This window comes from Paroedura picta, chromosome 1 (genome assembly GCF_049243985.1).
Source record: "Paroedura picta isolate Pp20150507F chromosome 1, Ppicta_v3.0, whole genome shotgun sequence".
NCBI classification, from domain to species: domain Eukaryota; kingdom Metazoa; phylum Chordata; class Lepidosauria; order Squamata; family Gekkonidae; genus Paroedura; species Paroedura picta.
Window position 1 is genome coordinate 135,305,445 of NC_135369.1, and position 20,654 is coordinate 135,326,098.

The window sequence follows — 20,654 nt, forward strand, 5'->3', positions numbered from 1 at the left end:
CCCCCAGGAAACAAGGATAAAAGAATTAATTACTTACTTTTGGAATTCAATGATTTAAACCACTGATGAAACTTGTGAGAAATGTTGTTCAACTGGTGCATGTTTTGGCAAGTCTTCTGTATGAATCTTGAAACTGAAGTAGTAAAAGAAAATAATTAAAGGGACTGTATAATCAATATTTCTCAAACACCTGCCTGACACTCTGCTTTTAGTTTGGTCCAATGCAAGGTGCGCAGTCTGTTCTGGAGTAATGGTTTTGCTTCTTCCCCTCTCCCACCTTTACCATTTGCTTTGCCTGTTTCTTTCCTTAAGGATATGGAACACAATCATTTGTTCCATTCTTATGCTTGGATGTCTTGCTCCCATCCAGCTGAATTTGTTTCCAATACATTTATTTTGTCTCTCGGTTGCAGCCACTAGAGATTTATTTTAAGTATTGTTTCCTTAATACCTGTCACAAAACTATCCTAGATGTACATACAACTCCTAATTTTCTTCCATATTTGTTCAGCAATGAAAGATATACATGATACCACATATCCCCTATGCCTTAATTAATATTCTCATTGCAGAATAAAGACAGGATTTGAAATGTATTTTACCGTTTATGTAAAATTGTGATGGCTGTTAGAAAAATTAAATTACCAAGGGTTATTGATGTGAACATCTACTGTCGTGCTCCCTATATTGGGAATGTAGACGGACGTGACATCCGGTATCCCACCTTAGGGAGGATGCCAGTGGATGGCCGGCAGCAGCACCAAAGCAGTGAGGCCTAGGTGTACTCATTGCGCTGGTGCCACTGCGGAAGACAGCTGGCAACGGCAATGGCAAACGCACCTCTGCACTGGGGTTCACTGTGCTGGCGCCACCGCCACTAGGCTTCCGAGGCTGTTCCCTTGCTCTGGAGACTGGGAGATGCAAGCGTGCTTCAGTGTGGGCCCCAACCGCTGAGGCTGCCCCAACCACCGCGCCCAGGAGCCACACACACAAGTCAGGGAAGGGAGTGGGGGTGGAGGGAAGGAGGGGAGTAGGCAGGGGACAAGAATTCTCACCCCTTATGTAAATGATTCCACAAAGGGGCGAGAATCCTTGTCAGTTAATTTTTTCTCTCCTTTCTCGAAGTTACTACCTGTGTAGCCACACTCAAAATTGGCCTTACAACAGTCAGGGACTAGTGATGCACTGTTCTTAACCAAGTAAGGTCATATCATCCATTCCTCCTTGGGAAATCCTGAGGTTTGACTGTTTAGGCGCCTTTCAGTCTCCCCCACGCCAGTGAAAAAGTTTGTTACGTTCCTCCCTACCCCACACCATTTGGAGTTCCATAACTTTTTAGGAGAGCCCAAATACTCAGTTTAAAGAAGAATAGATTACAGATCAATAATTGTTGGTTTTCCCTCACATAGCCCAATACTAAAACGAAGTCCTGATATTACCAAATCGCCGTTGACAAAGTCAGAACAACTTCTAAGAATAGATGACCATGACTTCAGCATGCGACCTGGTTTTGGAGGTAATGATGCACAAAACTCCATTGATACACCTCTTTTCTTCACTGCAGTTTATGAAAATACATTTTATTGGTCTCTTTGGAAATCATGGGGAATAATCAACACTTATAGGGAAGTACTCTCATTTTCTTTAGACTATAATGGAATTTCTTCAGTACCAAAAGACGACTATGAATGAGTGAGGCAGAGATGGCCAACAAATGCCTTGTGTGCTCCCAGAGCAATTTCCTTTCCTTCCTGGTAGCACTATCACATTTTAAAGAAGGTATATTCAAAAGTTATACTCCTTTGGAAAAGAAGTTTCTAAAGTGTAACAGAAATAGTTGATAATCCTGTTTGTTTTTTTCATGTAATAGCCAAGGAATGCCAGCTTATATGTTTCAGAGTCATAAAACACCATTGTAGCCTCACCCAATATTAGGACAATAAAATCAGAGTCCAGTAGCACCTTTAAGACCAACAAAGATTTATTCAAGGCGTGAGCTTTCGAGTGCAAGCATTCTTCCTCACTCTGGTTTTATTGTGCTACTTCAGACCAACACGGCTACCCATTTGAATCTATCCAGTATTAGGAGACCATCTTGCATGGCCATACAAACCAGCCAACAAATACTTTCAGCCCCAAGTCTATTGTTTGAGGAACAGAAAAGCTGGCAAACCCTGTCATAAAATTTTCCTTAGCCAGATGAAAGCAAGCAGGGTTGTGGCAGCTGTAGATATTAAATAATCATAGCATGAAACTTAATTTCCCCTTTTATGTGGTCAGTTCATATTTATCTCTAGGTGACGTGGTTGCATGGATCCCACAGACTAATTACAATTTTCTCATTTGTTGATGACTTTCCCCACCCACTGGATCTTTCTATTTGGGTAACAAGTTCCCCATAACTTCTGTGACATATAGCCAGGAGACATGTGGTCAGTAGAGATGCTTTCTCTCTCAGAGGTGTTAATCCTCCTCTTCCTGCCAGCACCATCCCAAGTAAAATCACAGGCCTATCATTGGCCCTTGCCAAACCCAGAAGGAAAGCATACCTAAGGGGGCAGACACTTGGCAAAAGTCTATAAAGCTCTCCATCCAGGGAGCTCAGGTGTGCATTTTGTAGAATCATTCTGTAGGGCAGCCACTGTAGATGGGATGTGTGCCCTCGCATAGAGAGTGGAGAGAGCTGTGCATGTCTTCCACTCAGCAGCAGTGAGCTGCTGTCAACAAAATGATATCTCACAGAAGCCCGGACTGTAATAGCTGAACAAAGGATGAATCCAGTCTGGTTTACAAGTGATAGAGGATTCTATTGCTTTTCCTTGCCTGGCCCCTTTTCAAATGGCTGCCAAGTGGTGGCAGTGGATTACTGAACCCAATCCATCCAGGGTTAACAGGGGCAGGCCGGAGGGAATCAAAAGAGATGGGGGAGGGCAGGCCTGTTGAGGGGCTTGTGGGCAGACACCCACTCACTTCTTCCAATGAGATTGTAATCCCTGAGGGTTTAAGTAACGGCACCCACTTTTGTGCATATGTGCAAGCAACAAACACGCCATTTTGCTGACCTTTTCATTACAGGAAAAATATTTATATTTTCCTATGTTAATGCTTCACTAAGCATTGTAGTCATGTGCTATAGACCTCCAGGCTTTTAGGCTAGAGGATTAGGAGAGCGCGCTTCCTTACAGCCTATCGGATTAAAGAATGTTGTAATTTATCTACACTTCCATGGCTGACAGATGGTAATTCAAATCCGAAATACTATTATGCCCCTTGATTGGGCAAGTTTATTATTATTAAATGCTTGGTATACGCAATTCCATTCAATTAGTTGTAAAAGGGCTTTTGTTTCAGAACTGTTCATTAATATTTAGGCTATTAGAAGACCTCCTGTTCTGCAGCTGCAGCATCAACAGTCAGAGCAGAAAGTGCGTTTCTGTTTTTAAAAGTGATCCTTATTGAAAATGAAAATCCAGTATTTTGGATTAGATCCCACAGATCTATTCTGCTAATGGACATAGTTTCCCCAGTGCAAAGAGTCTCCTCCTGACACAAGAGGGTCTGCCATTTGCAGTACACAGTCATGGGATCTAGCCCTATAACCTCAGATATAAAATCATGAGGTAATATACATGGTTTATTTATAAGGTTGTGTACACAGATGGATGTTTATATCTGGATGAGTGCAACATTGGAGTATTTTGCATATACAATGCAGCTCTCACAATTTAAACAGACTGAGATTTCATGTCATTTTGTTGACATCCCCTGCAGTGATTATTTCACAGATCACCTGCTTTTACTGCATTATCATATACCTTGTAATCTACTTTCAGTATTCTGTATCCCTTAGAGAATTTGTTGTTTGCCTTGTTCTTTAATTCTGTAATCCTAGTCCAACTATATTTTTACTGTTTTAATGCTGTCTCATTTATATTCTGTAATCCTTGTGTTCCAGTGAAAGGTAGGCTATAAAAAGAGTAAATAAACTTTTCAATTAGTTATTATAATCAGCTGAGAGCTATGAGGGCTGGGTGAAAGCTGTGTAAATCAGCCATATGTATTATGGCTGCTTCCACATGGCTCCCTCCCCCAGATTGTATTTATTTATTATATTTATATACCATCCTCCCTTGCAGCTCAGAGCAGTTTACATAAAACAGAGTTTAAGTATGGTATGATACAATAACGTCAAGTAAACACAATAGTAACAGTGGTTTCAATAACAGTTCCAATAATATTTTGATATAACAATTCCAACTAACTATGGGAACGTTAACCTATTAACTGTGGTCCCACAGGTTGGTTGATTTGGGTTTCCATTCAAGGGGAGGGGTTTCTGGGGGGGCCAGCAGATGATGTTGGTTCAGTCGAACTCAACCAAATGCCTCGCAGAAGAGCTCCATTTTGCAGGCCCTGTGGAACTGCGATAGCTCTGGCAGGGTCCTCAGCTCTTCTGGGAGCTCATTCCATCAGCTGGAGGCCAGGGTGGAGAAGGCTCTAGTCCTGGTTAAGGTCGGATTAGCTACTTTAGGGTCAGGGTCCACCAGCCAGTTGGAAGTGTCAGAGCATAGAGCTCTTTGGGGAATATAGGCAGTCCCTCAGGTACACTGGGCCCAGACCACCTTAAAGATGATTACCAAAACCTTACATCTGATCTGGAATTCAACTGGTAGCCAGTACAGTTGTTGGAGAGTGTGCAGGATGTGAGCCCTCCACAGTGGTCCTGTGAGGATCCTGGCTGCTGCATTCTGGGCCAGCTGTAGTTTCTGGATTAAAGGTAAGGGTAGACTTGCGTAGAGTGAGTTACAGAAGTCCAGTCTAGAGGTGACTGTTGTATAGATCAGTGGTCACCAACACCCGGTCCGGGGACCGGAACCAGTTCGCGGATCAGTCGGTACCGGTCCGCAGGTCTTCCTCGGCTGCTGCCTCAGGGGCTGCCCTGCCACTCTGCCGCCGGCTCACCTTTGGTGCTCTCCAGTGGTCGCCATGGCTGGGGCTCCCCCTCGGCATGGCACTGCGTAGCTGCTGCTGGCAGTGCCCCCCAGTGGGCAGCAGGAAGTCAGGTACACCGGTGGGAATGCAAGTGGAGCTCAGGTGGCAGCAACGATGTCCCTTGGCCAAAGACTACCCCCCCGCCTCAATAAAATTGTCAAGCGTTGCCCGGTCCCCAGTGATAAAAAGGTTGGGGACCACTGGTATAGATCACTGTGGCTGGGTGTTCCAGGGACAAGTAGAGTGACAGTAGTTTGGCTTGGCACAGGTAGTAGAATGCCAGCTGCACTACTGTTGTGACCTGTGCCTTCGTAGAGAGGGAGGCGTTGAGAATCATACCGAGGTTCCTGGCTGAGTGACCTACTGATAGCTACTGAGCTACTGAGTGAGCTACTGATTGTTGAACAAGATTTGGCGACATTCTTGGCAGTAAATGATTTGCAATGAACATAGAACTGTAAATAATCTGTTAGGTAGTAACTGCCTGTGTTCTCCAGATGGGAAGCGTTTACTAAAAAAAAAATTGCTTGGCAGTTGGCTGATTTGTCTTCTCTGCAGGAGCTCCACAACAACCTTTTTGAGAATTCTGTCTGATGTTTGTTGTGTTTTGGTATTTCTGTAGGCCCTGCAATTCCTGTTGGAGTAGATGTACAAGTTGAAAGCTTGGATAGTATTTCAGAGGTGGACATGGTAAGTGCCAGGCTGACAGTGTACAAAAAAGTCCAGCATCATATTTTAGTATTAGTATTAACTAATGTAGAAGCTGTATTTTTGATTCTGTACTTCTCTAAGTAAACAGTTTCATAAAGATAGCATTCTAGAGGCTCTGTTTTCTGGTGAAGAAAGAATATTCAAAGAATTGGAATATCTATAGAGTTGGAAGGGACCTCCAGGGTCATCTAGTCCAGCCCCCTGAAGAATGCAGGAAATTCACAACTACCTGCCCACCCACAGTGATCCTGATTCCATGACCAGATGACGCTCCTCCAAAAAAACTCCCAGAATCCCTGGCCAGTCTGACCTGGAGGAAATTCATCTCCCGACCACAAAGTGGCAATTGGAAATTCCCTGGGCACGCAAGAAAAGATCACAAGAACCAAGAACCAACACAATCCCATCTGCCCGCCCACTTCCATCTGCCTAAGTTCACGACATATGTCTAAGTTCAAGCCATTCGTGATTTTTGTACCATATAAAAACCATACAGGCAGATGGGGTTTGTGTTAGAGGAATGATTGGGAGGTTAAAACAGCCATGGAGCAAGCCAGTCTCTCTGATATTGCCAGTGCCATCGAGGTATACACTTCAGAACCAGCCAGCAGCATCTATTATTGGGCTGAGTCCAAAACAAGCAGCTCCTGAGGCATTTGCTTACTGCTGAAGTACAGTAGCCCACCAGGAAATTTTCCATTCTGCCTCCTCCAAGCACATCATTGTGTGAATTGCTTTCCAAATAAGTGAAGACATTAATCTCCCATAGAAAGGTATCAGTTTAATGATACTCCTCCCCTACCTATGGTATCCCGGAAGGGACGCAAAATGCCCAAGTTAGCTACATGGTGCTTCACAGCAGCATGGAGTTGACTAGAGCATTTATTTTTATTTTCATGAAGGTGGGATTGCCTTGTTTCACAATCCTATCTTGGTGAAAAAAATTACACACACACCCCTCCATGCAGCAGAACCTTTCTCCTCCAACTGCCTCATGTGGAGGCAGAAATCTGGAAGGGACAGGGTCTGCAGCCAAAAACGGTGGGACACAGGAAGCAGTGTGGCAAATGACCCCATCGCAAACTCTTGGTGGCAGCCCAGCACAGCCACTACCATGCAGAATAGGCCTGGGAGTAGATTTTGACTATAGTTTAGTTAATGGAACCGAACTCTACAGTAAATGGATCACAGAAGATGGTAAACTTGTAGGCATGTTCAGAAGGAAAGACAATTGAAAGAAATTTAAGACTTTAAGAGACATAATCGGAGGTGAAATGGTTCAGACTCACATCTTTGAAAGTGTCTCAGATGAAAGAATCTTCAAGAAAGCGAACAGAATTGAAATATGATGGATTAATTACTGTACATATGGTAAGTATACTGCACATATAGGCTTTTTGCAACAAGCGCAGAGAAACTGCACAATTAAGACCTATCTTTTGTTCCATATCTATTAGATAATATAATTACTAAGAGGTGGAAAGGATATTAGCCTTCATAATGGAAATAAACAAACAGCGTTTCTACATTTGGGGAGGGGGGAATTTCCCATTCTGTTCCTGCTGCTAATCTGCAAATTAGCATCAGTTTCACCTGTAAATAGGCTTCAAGATGCCACACAGCTGCAAAACTTTTTTTTACCTTACTGGCTCCCATCTTTCTCTCTACACATTCAAGCAGAAAACTGCTCTCAGCCTTCACTCCATTTGGCAGGTGCATCCAATGGCTATGTGGGATCCAGGGGGGTCGGCAACTACTTGGTTCTCCCCACCTACCTCAGTGTTTCCTGCTGAGACCCCAGGGCCAGCAAAGGCCTCTGATGTAGAAAGAGTGTGTGTGTGGAGCGGGGTTAACAGTTAACAGCCAGCTGGGTGTCCTTGGGCTCGTCACACAGCACTGATAAAGCTGTTCTGATCAAGCAGTGATATCAGGGCTCTCTCAGTCTCACCCACCTCACAGGGTGTCTGTTGTAGGGAGAGGAAAGGGAAGACAATTGTAAGCTGCTTTGAGACTCCTTCTGGTAAAGAAAAGCAGCATATAAGAACCAACATTTCTTCTTCTACAATGATGATGTATAGGAGCTATTCTTTGCCTGGCCTAGCAATGCCAGCCCTCTTGCAGTAGGAATGACCATAGAAGTAGTTGGCAACCTGAAGATTGTGGAAAGAGTCATGGTCACCTACTGTGGTCCAGATGAGTCTAGGAGAAGGTCTGGCCTTGGATGAGTTACTAGTCACCAAGTACTAAACGGCATTGAGCAAGCATTTCTAGCCCACAGAGGTCATTAAACAGATCTTATTGACAAAATAATATTTTTAAAAAACCTACACCCTTATTTGATGGTTATTGCTCTAGTAGTGACTCTCCAACAGATCTATCCTTTCTGAACAAGAACTTCTACCTCTTTATGGGCTGAGAAACCAGGGGAAATAATAATAGTCAGAGAGAAATTGTCCCCGTCCACATTTCCATTATTCATAATACCACCTTGCAAATGGATAAGATTAACTTCTCTCCATACTCAAGTAGTCTTGGAATGCATAAGAAAACCAGGCATGGAGAGGGAGAGCTGAGACTGTGACTCATTCTTTCTCTTAGTATGCCCTCAGAGTTGAACCCAAATGTTCTTTTCTGCACTTCCAACAACAGGGAGGAGCTTATCCCCTTTCCTCTTTCTCCTGCAACCCACTGAATGCCCCCCATGCTACCTTTCGAGGGATAACAGACCTTCAGGAACAGTAAGGGGCGTGAAATTAAGATCTGCAGCATAAGGCGGGAGGAAGCAGCAAAATTATTCCCTTCTCCAACTCACAGATCACAACCCTGGAACTCAACCTATTTTTAGCATGGAGGGAAAATGGTTTTTTTCTGTATTGATAGATGGCAGCCTGTTTTAGAAGAACAGACCTTTTCCTACAAAGTCTGTAAATATATGACTGTACAATAGGATTTATTCCTACTATATATCCCATCTCAAACATAAAATATATTGTGGGTGGGGTAAGAGATGTGTGTTTTGTTAAATGTCATCAAATAATGCTGAAGAATAAATGGTAATGTTAATGATTATCCCTTTCTTGTTTTTGGTTAGGACTTCACCATGACACTTTATCTTAGACACTACTGGAAAGATGAAAGATTATCATTTCCAAGTACCAATAACCAAAGTATGACCTTTGATGGCAGATTAGTGAAGAAGATCTGGGTACCTGACATGTTCTTTGTGCATTCCAAACGTTCATTTATCCATGATACCACTACTGACAATGTCATGCTTCGGGTCCAGCCAGATGGGAAGGTGCTTTACAGTCTGAGGTAAAGTGGATTTTACAGGCATCTTTGATTCAGCTACTGAAAGTGAAAGACATTACTGACTCCTGTATTTTATTGTGTATGCTGTCTCATTAAGTAAAGTGTAAATCAAAAAGGTTCACAACATTAGTGAATTCAAAAGCATGCGTCATGAATATCAAATTCAGAACAAGTTATGAGGATATACAGGGGCCTGTAAAGTATTCACCCCCGTTTTGTTGCATTATAACCTAGAACTAAGTTGGGTTGTAGGGGGACGGTTAGCACCGTTTGGTTCTCAAAGCATGTCTACTACTTTGAAGGTGCAAAATATTTTTTATTGTAGGGGGTAAATATTTTTGCAAGCCATTGTATGCAGGATATGTGGGAAGAAAAAGTGTTTTTTTTAGTGATCTGGCTATAACATTTTAGTCTCAGCTTAGTCACAGAATTGCTTTTGATGATTGATAAGCAAATGACATCGGTTGTTTACCTAAGTACACAAAAACTTATTAGGAAAGTTTCCTTGGTGAGCACTTAACCTGTATTATTTGTTTCCCTTCTTTTCCGTTTTAATAGGAAGTCATTTCTAATGTGCTTATTTTGTTTTTAGGGTCACTGTTACAGCAATGTGTAATATGGACTTCAGTCGCTTTCCCCTTGATACACAAACATGTTCACTGGAAATTGAAAGCTGTAAGTAAACAGAATTTAAATAGAAGGACAAACACTATCTCAAATTTGGTTTTGAAGAAGAGTGGCATGTAGTGGATTGGGAAGATTCTCCAGTGCTTTTCAGAACTATATGATGAGTGAAAAATATGAAAGTACAAATTCCCTGGTGTATACAAGGAGCTGGATGATCTGATTTCATCAAATCTTGAAACCTAATCAGCAGCATCCCTGGTTCATATTTGGATGGGAATCCACCAAGGAAGTCCAAGGCTGCTATGCAAAGGCAAGAAATGGCAAGCCACCTCTGAATGTCGTTTGACAGGACTTTTCACTACAGCCAGAGAAGTTCAATAATGGTGCAATTGCCCTAACAGTAAGCAGAGTTCACAATGGAGTGCTTCCCTCAAAAACATCTTTATTTTGATCTAAGGATGCAGAGAAATCATATGCGGGAGATACTACAAAACTGAGCTCAAACTTCTATGTTCTTATTGCTGCTTTCATTTCAGCAAATTAAATTCTACTGTCGGGCATTTTACTTGTCTATAGCCCCTACTGACACTATTACTCTGCCCATCTCTTGGGATCTGTGCTTAATTGGGCAATTAGTTACCTCAAATAAGCAGTATTTTCAAAAATGCAGAGTAACTTCCCGCCTCAGCTGTAGCCGATTACTCTGAATAAAACAAACCACTCTTGATTGCAATGTGTAACAGGAACAAAATCTGTCCAGAATGCTTTATGCTGATAGCACCCCATTTTCAATTGCTGACACGTGCAGGACATTTGCAGAGCAGTAATCAGGAATACTGGCCAGGTATGACTACCACATATCTCAGTCGCTAATACTGTATTGAATACTACAGTAAATCTCTGCTGATGGAAGGGATTTGTCAGTGGAATAGGATTTCTTAGTCTTGAACTCTAACTGTGCCACTGCAGCCTGAAATAATCCCTGGAATGTTGTTCACCAGGGGAAGGAGACCCCCTGGAACAACTTGGAGGAGCTGGGTGTCTGCAGTAGGAAGGATAAATTGGCAAAAATTGCCTTCTCTGGCTGTCATAATGGATGGACACTTTGCCTATCCCAATTAAATACATCCGTCTGGTTAGAATATAGAATGTGCAATATATAATGTGCATAGCACCACATTTTTGTCTACATAATATCATCCTATTTATTTCAATGAAATCAAAAGCTACTTGTCCCATCCCACCCCCCACCCCTCATCCCTTTAGATGCCTACACTGAAGACGATCTCATGCTCTATTGGAAGAATGGGAATGACTCCTTAAAAACAGATGAGAGGATCTCACTATCCCAGTTCCTTATACAGGAGTTTCACACTACTACCAAACTTGCCTTCTATAGCAGCACAGGTGAGCACAATTTGATAAACACTCACTTTTCACATTTTCAGGTAGACTCTATTCCACCTTTTCCTTGAGAAAACAGCAAAATTGGACTGGAGGGAGTGCTACTGCATGATGTTGGGCAACTTCCTTCCTGGAAAAGCTTAGCAACTCTGCTCTTAAATTCCAAGCTTTAATTTAATTGGCTGTTCATAACCAAGTATATTTGTATGGATTCAGACTAGTTAGTAGCCTATTGATCATATGAATAATATAGTTTGATCCTGTGGTGATTTCTTCCTACTGATAACTGTTATAAGAGTTAAAAACAAGCAAAAAAATGTAAAATGAAAATTTCAGAAATGGAAGTGCTACCTAGACTCCCTGGAGAAGAGCCTAATGCTGGGAGTGATTGAGGGCAAAAGAAGAAGGGGACGACAGAGAATGAGGTGGCTGGATGGAGTCACTGAAGCAGTCGGTGCGAACTTAAATGGGCTTCGAGAAATGGTAGAAGACAGGAAGGCCTGGAGGATCATTGTCCATGGGGTCGCGATGGGTCGGACACGACTTCACAACTAACAACAACAACAACCTAGGTCGATTGCACACGAGGGGAAAAGGCCAGAGGGCAGTCCTACGGCAGCAGGGCTAATCCCTGTTTGCACATAATGTTGCTGCTGGGCTGGCCCTTTCCCAGACCTGGCAGCTTTAGGCCCCCAATGCCCTGCTTTAAGGGAATGTGGATATTTTCCACATTCCCTTATTTGCTCTGGGGACCAATGGGGCCTAGCCCAGCACAGGGCCGTGTGGATGCAGGCCCAGCTCTCCCCACCTGTAGCATGCCAGCAGGGACAAAAAAATGACCCATTTGGCCCCCCGGTGCTTTTATTTGCGGGAAGGTGGTTCTTATATGCCATTTTTCTCTACCCGAAGGAGTCTCAAAGTGGCTTACAGTTGCCTTCCCTTTCCTCTCCCCACAACAGACACCTTGTGATGTGGGTGAGGCTGAGAGCCCTGATATCACTGCTCGGTCAGAATAGTTTTATCAGTGTTGTGGCAAACCCAAGGTCACCGAACTGACTGAATGTGGGGGAGTGCAGAATCAAACCCGGCATGCCAGATTAGAAGTCCGCGCTCCTAACCACGACACCAAACTGGCTCTTTGTAACGCCATTAATGACCATTAAAAGTGTAGGACACATATCACAACTTGCCAGCTCTCTCTCCTCCTTTACATCACAGATAGAGCAAAGGGAGTTACTCTTCAAGAAACTGTACCAAGAAGAGATTTGGGATATCCCCATTCCCTACATTCCTTTATTAAATACAATCTTTTGAAAGAAATCAGCATGATTTTTATAAACAAACAGGGATAGGAACTACTCCATGGTGTTACTTGTCTGTTTTCATCATCACAAACAGTTGTCCTTGAAAGTTAGCTCTTCTGTTCTTTCTCCTGTAGGATGGTACAACCGTCTCTACATTAACTTCACTTTACGTCGCCATATCTTCTTCTTCTTGCTCCAGACGTATTTTCCTGCCACTCTGATGGTCATGCTATCCTGGGTGTCCTTCTGGATAGACCGCAGAGCTGTGCCTGCAAGAGTTCCCTTAGGTAAATGAACATGAATGCGGCTGCACGTGATTATTCTTTGGTTTTGTCAGCACATTTAATTCAAGAGAACCTGTCGGAAAAATCAGGTATAATTGAAATGACTTTGTCTCTTCCTTCCCTCATGGACAGTAGATTTTTAGCGCTTCTTGTTGGTAAGTATAGCTGTGGTACCATTGCCCATGTGTACTCTAGCCTACAGAAAATCTAACAGATGAAATTGGATAAACATTTATTGCTCTAATATCTTAGTTATACCGTGACCCTTACTGTTTTATTCGAATTTAGGAGGCTGGATCCAGCAATCCATGGGTGAAAGTACTGCCTGATCTTTCCCTCATTTCCTTTTCCTCAGCAGTCCTTTCCAGCTTGAGGAACCAACACAGAATGCATGTAAACGAATAGACCCATAATTTTGGGGAGGCTGCATTGAGGATACAATCCCCTCCTTCTGTTCTGCTCACAGAAGAAACTGGATTTCATCTCCATAATTTCTCCTGCATGGGAGACATTATGTCGTGCTGCCGCCTGGTTTTTGGTCTGGGGTTAGTTGCCATGATGTTTCCCATAACCACACAGGAAGCCTTTGCCCCGCACTCCCTGCTGTTTGCCCCCAGAAGTTGTGTACACACAGGAGAGCCAAGAGACAGGAAGTCAAAGCTTTGTGCTGTTTGTTTTACATGGCAATCATTGTCATATTTTAAAAACTACCAATCATCTTCCAGTGGCATTTTATCATATTTGAACACACACACCCCAAGTCTGAAATCATTATGGTGATGTTGATTTTAAATGCTGGAATTGCGTTACAACACAATTCCAGTGTAATGAAATTGCACGCACACCCCATTCAGAGATTTGTATTTTAGAAGCCAAAGTCCCTCTCCCTCCTTGTTCCACTCACAAAGAGTGGGGGGGGGGGAAGCTGGAATTGTGTGCCAACTAAACTTCTCCAACCATTTTAGTGGGCTACAACTTTGCGGCCCTCCATCCTGGGAGTTGCCTCCCCCACACAGTCCAGCTGCAGATCTCTCCAGCTGTCCCTGGCATCACATACTTCATCACTAACCCGAGGCTCTACAGTGCACTTTTGCAGCTGTACAACACTGTGTGTGTATAAAAAGGAAGGGGGGGGAAGGGAACTGGGGGATTTTCATTATACTGGAATTTTTTAAAAGCCTGTGGAAGGTTTTGTGTGGATTTGAGGATGCAAGTGACGCTTGTGGGGGAGGGGGGAGCAATGCCCTGACTGGGGACAGCCCAAATTTTCTGCCTCCAGATGGCCCAGTCCTGACATACTCTCTGTTCCAGACTGAGGCAAAAAAGGGAATGTGGATTTTGTGTTGAATTCTGTCAGGAAGCAGGAATTAGCCCCATGTGCAAACAGGTGGTGAGACCAGCCAAATCCCTCATGTGGAAGCGGTCCATCCCACTCTTCAGTGCAGTCCCTTGACTTGCATGGCTGTTAGTCCAAATCCAGAAAAATTAACTTTTGTGGGTGTTGTGCCTAAATCTAACTGTTTTATAGATGGAAGTAGGATGCTTAAATAATTCAACCACAAGATAGCTGACACCGTGGTCTCCACTAACAAGATGAAGACATAATCAAAATACAGTAACTGTGTCTGCACTTTTGACAGCGATTACACTACATTGGTAATAGAATTTCTGAGGAGTTGTTGTTCTTATATGCCACTTTTCTCTCCCAGGAGTCACAAAGCAGCTTACATTCGCCTTCCCTTTCCTCTCCCCACAACAGACACCCTGTGAGGTGGGTGAGGCTGAGAGAGCCCTGATATCACTGCCCGGTCAGAACAGCTTTATCAGTGCCGTGGCGAGCCCAAGGTCACCAGCTGGCTGCATGTGGGGGAGTTCAGAATCGAACCCAGCTCACCAGATTAGAAGTCCACACTCCTAACCACTACACCAAGCTGGCTCTCTTAGAGTAGCAAATACTGATATGCATGCTAGGAGGTAATTATTCATCTGACCACTAAATGTGACTGTTTGCTCAGTATAACACTGAAAGTCTGTCATATTTATTGTATTTGCTTCATTCATACCACAGCTCTTTCCCCAATGGGGACCATGGGTGGCTTATATATTTCTCTCCTCCAATTTATCCTCACAGTAACCCTGTGAAATAGGTGAGACCAGACAGTGTGACCATCCACCATGCTTCCATGAAAAGTGGGGCTTTTGCATTTGATTCTTCCAGATGTCAGTCTAAAATTTTAACCATCCCATCACACTAGCACCGCGTTGACCTCTTCGTATTTACCTCCTAATAATGTATTACAATTTTCAGTGGGTTACCGTAACTAGAAAACAAAGAATGCCATATGATTTAACTATAGAATTACTTATGCATTCTCAATACAGTATTTCTGGATTGTACCATCCTTAATGTAAAAGCTTCCAGGGTGATCAAGAGCTGAAGAGCATATAATAAGGCTTATGCTAAGAACCATTCTAAAAATTGTCTTGTAATGCTGTCCTTTCCTCTGCTACATGATAGATGGCAGATTTCTGCCTCGATCTCAGCAGCTAAGCAAGGCTGCTCTGGTTAGTACTTAGACAGGAAAACACTAAGGATGTCTAGGGTTGCCAGACAGAGGCAAGCAATGGCAAATCCCCTCTGAGTGTTTCTTGCCTTGAGAACCCATGAGGAATCTCCACAAGTCAGCGGACATCTGCCCCAGGTCTCAACTACTCAGTACTTCCGTCAGTGTTATCAGGATCTGTTATTTTCTTCGATCTGTCCACTGCTCTGGCATCTAATATATTGTTGGTTGTTTGGAAGAAAAGTCTCCCAAAATCACACAGTATAGTTTGATAAAACATATCATTTTCTATATTTCCTCTATCATACTCCTTGCACACTCACATTTTCTGCTTCCACTGAATTTTTCTACCAGACTTGATATCTGCTCTCAGTCAAAAACCTCTGAGACAGATGCCTTCATGTCGTTTAAAAATCCCCCTAATTTTGCTGCCTATAAAATGATTACTTACTATGTGTTCAGTTACATACTTCTCAATGTGGTATCAGAATGTACTATGCAATTTGGGGTTGAAGTAACTCATCTCAGAGGCTCTTGTTAACACAAGGTTCTTGTGTCAGTGGAATGGAATTTTCCTCTCCCCTCTTGCTACAGATCTGATTTCCCCCTTCTACAATTCCTGAGGGTCTCCTATACCCTGGGAGCAGCATTTCAAGATCAGCCGCAGAGTGAAATGGGAGGGGTGAGAAAGGAAAGTTCCATGCCATGGATGTGAGCTTCCTCAATTATCAGGGAATCCAGTCTAGATCCAACCCACACTGGCTCAGGGGAGCAGTGAATGTCTGGTTACTTCTTTAGCTGAACAATTAGAAAATGTTTTGTCATACTGAAGCAAGACATCTATTTAAATATATATACCATTTTTATATAACCCTCCCTTACGGCTCAGGGCTGTTTACAGTGAATTTATAAAATATGGAGAATGCATTATAATTATGAACTTGCAACATTTCTGACATTTCAACCTTATAGCTGTAACTGTACAACCATTAACTGCATAACTGTGGCATGACTTTTCTGGATGTGCTGCTAGATTGCCCTGTGCTGTTTTCTGACTGGGCGCATTTTGGTGGTGGTAGGAAGGGCTTCCAGGGGCTCTAGCTAGTGTTTTCATTAGCCTCAAATGAAAGCCTGATTGGAAGAGCTCCATTTTGTAGTCCCTGCAGTACTGTTTTAGTTCTGGCAGGGCCCCGATTTCCTCTGGGAGCTCATTCCACCAGGTGGGGGCCAGGATGGAGAAAGCCTTCCTGGGGCCAGGGATCACCAGTTTGTTGCCGTTTGCAGTGTGTAATGCTCTCTTGGGGAATCAGGCAGCGAGGCAGTCCCACACACACACACATTAAAATGCTACTTGGTAGGGGGAGGAATGGGAGCAAAGGCAGCCTGGTATAGCCCAGTCTTGTCAGATCCACAGAGGAAGGTCATGGCAAACCACCTCTGCTTCTCACATACTTTGAATGCCCCGTGCTGGGGTTGACATAAGTTGATTATGACTTTGACAGCACTTTACACACTCAAAGGGAGGAACAGAAGGAACAGAATATGTATGCAGTGATAATCAGAGAAACAATACATAATGCTTATGTGGTGATAATAATAGTTGGATCCTATGAATGGGAAGCTTGGAATATTAGTTTACCTTCATAGTTTGACAGGCTGAGTGATAATACAGTTCGATTTTGTGCTGAAATACAGGGTCAAAATATGAGATAATCAAACAGCAGGCTCACTGCAAAAAGATGAACCAAGACTCAAACTCACTCCTTCAACTGAGCATGTGATTTTAGTTAAAAAACAAAACCTTGGCTTGTTATTTGAGGTAAACCATATTAATTTGATTCCAAAGTGAGTATCTCAACATTGAATAATTTTATGCCTTAGGGATAACCACGGTGCTGACCATGTCTACTATCATCACGGGTGTCAACGCCTCCATGCCTCGGGTTTCCTACATCAAAGCTGTGGACATTTACCTCTGGGTCAGTTTTGTGTTTGTCTTCCTCTCGGTGTTGGAGTACGCAGCAGTGAACTACCTGACTACAGTACAAGAACGTAAAGAACGGAAGCTGCGAGACAAGGTATACTGCATGTCAATTGATGCTCAGTGATGGAAATGCCCTAAATTAAGAAGAAAAACACTAACAGAAACTAAGCTTTAGAATTAAACATTCATACAAGAAAAATGATAAAACAGAATATGCACAGGATAGAAAGTAAAATGGTAGTCCATAATACAAGAGAGAATCAGTGGAAATCACTGCACCTCAAGTAAATTTAAGTGTCTTCAGAGTATGTAGCTGGATACAGGCATGTTTTAGACCAGTGGTCCCCAACCCGCAGGCTGCGGCTCGCTGCCGGACCGCGAAGGCCTTGGAGCCAGGCCGCGGCTCCTTCTTCCCTCCCCCCCCCAAGCGAGAAGCTCGCCAGGCTGCGAGCAAATCGGCCGCCAAAGCCAAAGCGGCTGATTAGCTCGTGGCCCGGCAAGCTTCTTGTTTCGGGAGGGGGGGAAGAGAAGCTTGCCAAGCCGCAAGCCAATCGGCCGCTTTGGCGGCCGATTAGCTGGCGGCCAGGAGGGGGAGCCGCGGCCGCTGCCAGCGCAAACACAGACTGCCGCGCACGCACATTTGTGCCCCTGCCGGACGCAAACACATGTGCGCAGCAGTCCGCGTACGTGCGTTTGCGCTCGGGCTGCCGCACGTGTGCGGGCCCCCGGGCCGCCCTCTCCCCCCACTCTGGAGCAGCGGTCCGCGGCAGCCAAAAGGCTGCGGACCGCTGTTTTAGACTACTGTGAGGAAATCACATTTGAACATTCTCCATTTTTTAAAATAAAGTTGTTTGCATGAAGACAGTGGTAAATTTAATATGAAGGAAGAATTAACAGATGGCATCTCATCATTTGTTGGAATGCTGTTGTCAAAAGCTACATTCATCATTATAATTATTGTAATAATTATTAATTACAAAATATAATTTATACTATAACTAATTTTATTAAAATTTCAACATTATGCTAATCATTAAGAGGTTTAAAGCATAATTAACAGTTGTCCAGTTCTTAACACCAGCTTTTTCCAGATGTTCCCACTGGGCATTTCTGATGGTGTTTCTGAAGGGCCCAATAGATGTTATCAGATCACTGGCCACAACCAAAAGAAGAGCTCAATTCAGACTGGTTCTCCCAGGCTGCCACCCACTATATCTTAGGAAAACCCCAAAGCAGGCTCTCAGATGACCATTGCAGTTCTGTAGATTCTTAAGGGAGTAGGTGGTCCTTCAGGTATACTGGTCCCAAACCACGTAGAGCTCTAAAGGTCAAGAACATCACCTTGAATTGTTTTTCAGAAACAAATCTGGATCCAGTTTAGATGGGCCAAGACTGGAATTACATGGTTCCCGCAATCCACCCCAATTTATTTTGTAGTCTATACACACTTTAACATGTACAGGTTGGATCCAGTAATGTATCAGTAAGGAGGCCAGGTATCCTTGATTCCTTTCCCTACAGTCCTTTTAAATGAAATCTGCAAAAGCTGATTTCCGGGTTACACATAGAGTAATAATAATAATAATAGATTGTGGGATATTGTGAAGGAGAAGGCAAAAATCACTCTTCCTGTCTCTTTAACTGGTGAAGTTTATCCACTCCAGTGTTTCCACCCAACCCTGCAGATCTCCTGATCTAAGCAGTCAGAGATTAAGATAACTCCTATGAGAAAAACTATTGTTTTCCTTTTTCTCTACAGCTTCCTTGCACTTGTGCTGTGCCTCAACCAAGGCAAATGATGATGGATGGCACTTACAGTGATGGGGAAGTGAATGAACTGGGACAGTATGTATCTGAAAATGGAGAGAAGCAAGACAGAATGATGGTCCAATTAGCACTTGGTACAGAAAGGAATTCAAACAGGAGGAAAAGTCAGAGATACAGCAGCATGAAGATCGACACTCATGCCATTGACAAATATTCTAGAATAATATTTCCTGGAGCATACATTTTATTTAATCTGATATACTGGTCTATTTTTTCATAATTAGCAAGGTTTTTTTTTCTTTAGCCAGTTTCTACGTGGTACTTGTGTTAATATATAAATCTAATGTCCACCAAGCACAATAAAATGTCAATAGACTACTATTCTATGCTTTGACAAAAAAAATCTGCTGCTCTTGTTGCATGAAAATTAAGCATGGCAGTATCCAATTCATTCCATGAACATTCCTGTGGAACTCTTGTGAAGATTCAACTTCACTGGCCCCCAAAACTGTAAGCAACTGTATTACAGTAAAGGGAGGAAAATGCTAAACCAGGCATGATTCAGTGTTTTAAAATACAAATGTCATAAAAAGTACAGAACTGTAATGAAATGCTATAAAAGCAAGGCATCTTTGGAGCTACTCTGATATGAACCAGCTGATTTTGGCATCTGTATTATTAAGAGCAAAACTGAATGGACCATATAAATATTTTGTTTTCATTTATAAATATATAGTGTTCTAATTTTTTTAATATTTGTGTAAATATTACAAATCCTAATGTTGTACACTTTCACTATATTAGTCTACATACAACAAAAGTCCTTGTTTAAACCTAATACAAGTCAACACTTTTTGCATGTAACTCCCTGTATTAATTACTGTCAGGGTTGCCAGCTCCAGATTGGGGGAAAACTAGAAACTTTGGGAATGGAGCCTACAGAGGGCAGGGCTTGGGGGAGGGACTTCAATCAATGAAGTATAATGTCATATGGTCCATATTCTAAGCAACCATTTTCTCAAGGGGAACTGATCTCTGTTGCCTGGAGTTGAGCTATAATTCCAGGGTAACATCAGTTACCACCTGGAGGCTGGCATCCCTAGTGGCATTGCATAATCACCATCTGAAAAAGTTAAATAACCCGGACACCTCATAAAACTAAGACATCCCTGAAGACTGCAGTGTAAAGTCTGCAGTTATCACCAAAATTAATACCTTACAGAAAGTTTCAAACTAAATTTGCAATTTAAATTGCCTTCCACCATTAGTGATGTCAGGAATTTTCCTAGCATTTGACACAATATTCACATTAAAACGGATTTTCAAGGAAGTAGGTATTAAGGATTAAAACATTATCTACTGTCACTACAGAACTTTCAAGTGGCTGGATTCAAAGATGGTGTTTTGCTGACATAATAGCATTTATGTTGACAGAGAGGAATTCATTTTTAAACATTTCCCCCTGCCATACTGGTCTTGAAGGTTCCTTGACACCTTAAGGGCAGAACTGGGAAGGATGGAATCAGAGGACTTCAGCAGGAAGGTCGGCAAGGGAATCCTGCTCCCCGAGTTTTACTCTGCTCATGGTGATCTGAATCCAGCCCTGACTAAGTTTGGAACAAATATCAGCAAACCATATGCTCTACTTATCTGTAGAGTCCTTTTCCCCTTCCCCCACACACCATTTTGATTGCTTTAAATAATT

General features: G+C 42.8%; 1 protein-coding gene across 11 annotated transcripts in view; it reads left to right on the forward strand.

Moving 5' to 3' along the window:
* GABRR1 (gamma-aminobutyric acid type A receptor subunit rho1) overlaps nucleotides 1–19,763 on the forward strand; it is a 45,622-nt gene extending 25,859 nt beyond the window's left edge. For 6 of the 11 annotated variants that reach the window (XM_077304579.1, XM_077304594.1, XM_077304587.1 and 3 more), the window contains 7 exons: nucleotides 5,615–5,682; nucleotides 8,795–9,018; nucleotides 9,608–9,690; nucleotides 10,909–11,049; nucleotides 12,485–12,637; nucleotides 17,080–17,276; nucleotides 18,942–19,763. In XM_077304579.1, the coding sequence (XP_077160694.1) occupies nucleotides 5,615–5,682; nucleotides 8,795–9,018; nucleotides 9,608–9,690; nucleotides 10,909–11,049; nucleotides 12,485–12,637; nucleotides 17,080–17,276; nucleotides 18,942–19,229 (1,154 nt within the window). In that variant the 3' untranslated portion in view covers nucleotides 19,230–19,763. Of the gene's footprint in view, nucleotides 1–1,409; nucleotides 1,517–5,614; nucleotides 5,683–8,794; nucleotides 9,019–9,607; nucleotides 9,691–10,908; nucleotides 11,050–12,484; nucleotides 12,638–17,079; nucleotides 17,277–18,941 lie in introns of all 11 variants that reach the window. The other 5 variants (XM_077304639.1, XM_077304632.1, XM_077304566.1 and 2 more) reach the window with 1 other exon arrangement.
* Nucleotides 19,764–20,654: the final 891 nt, after the last annotated feature.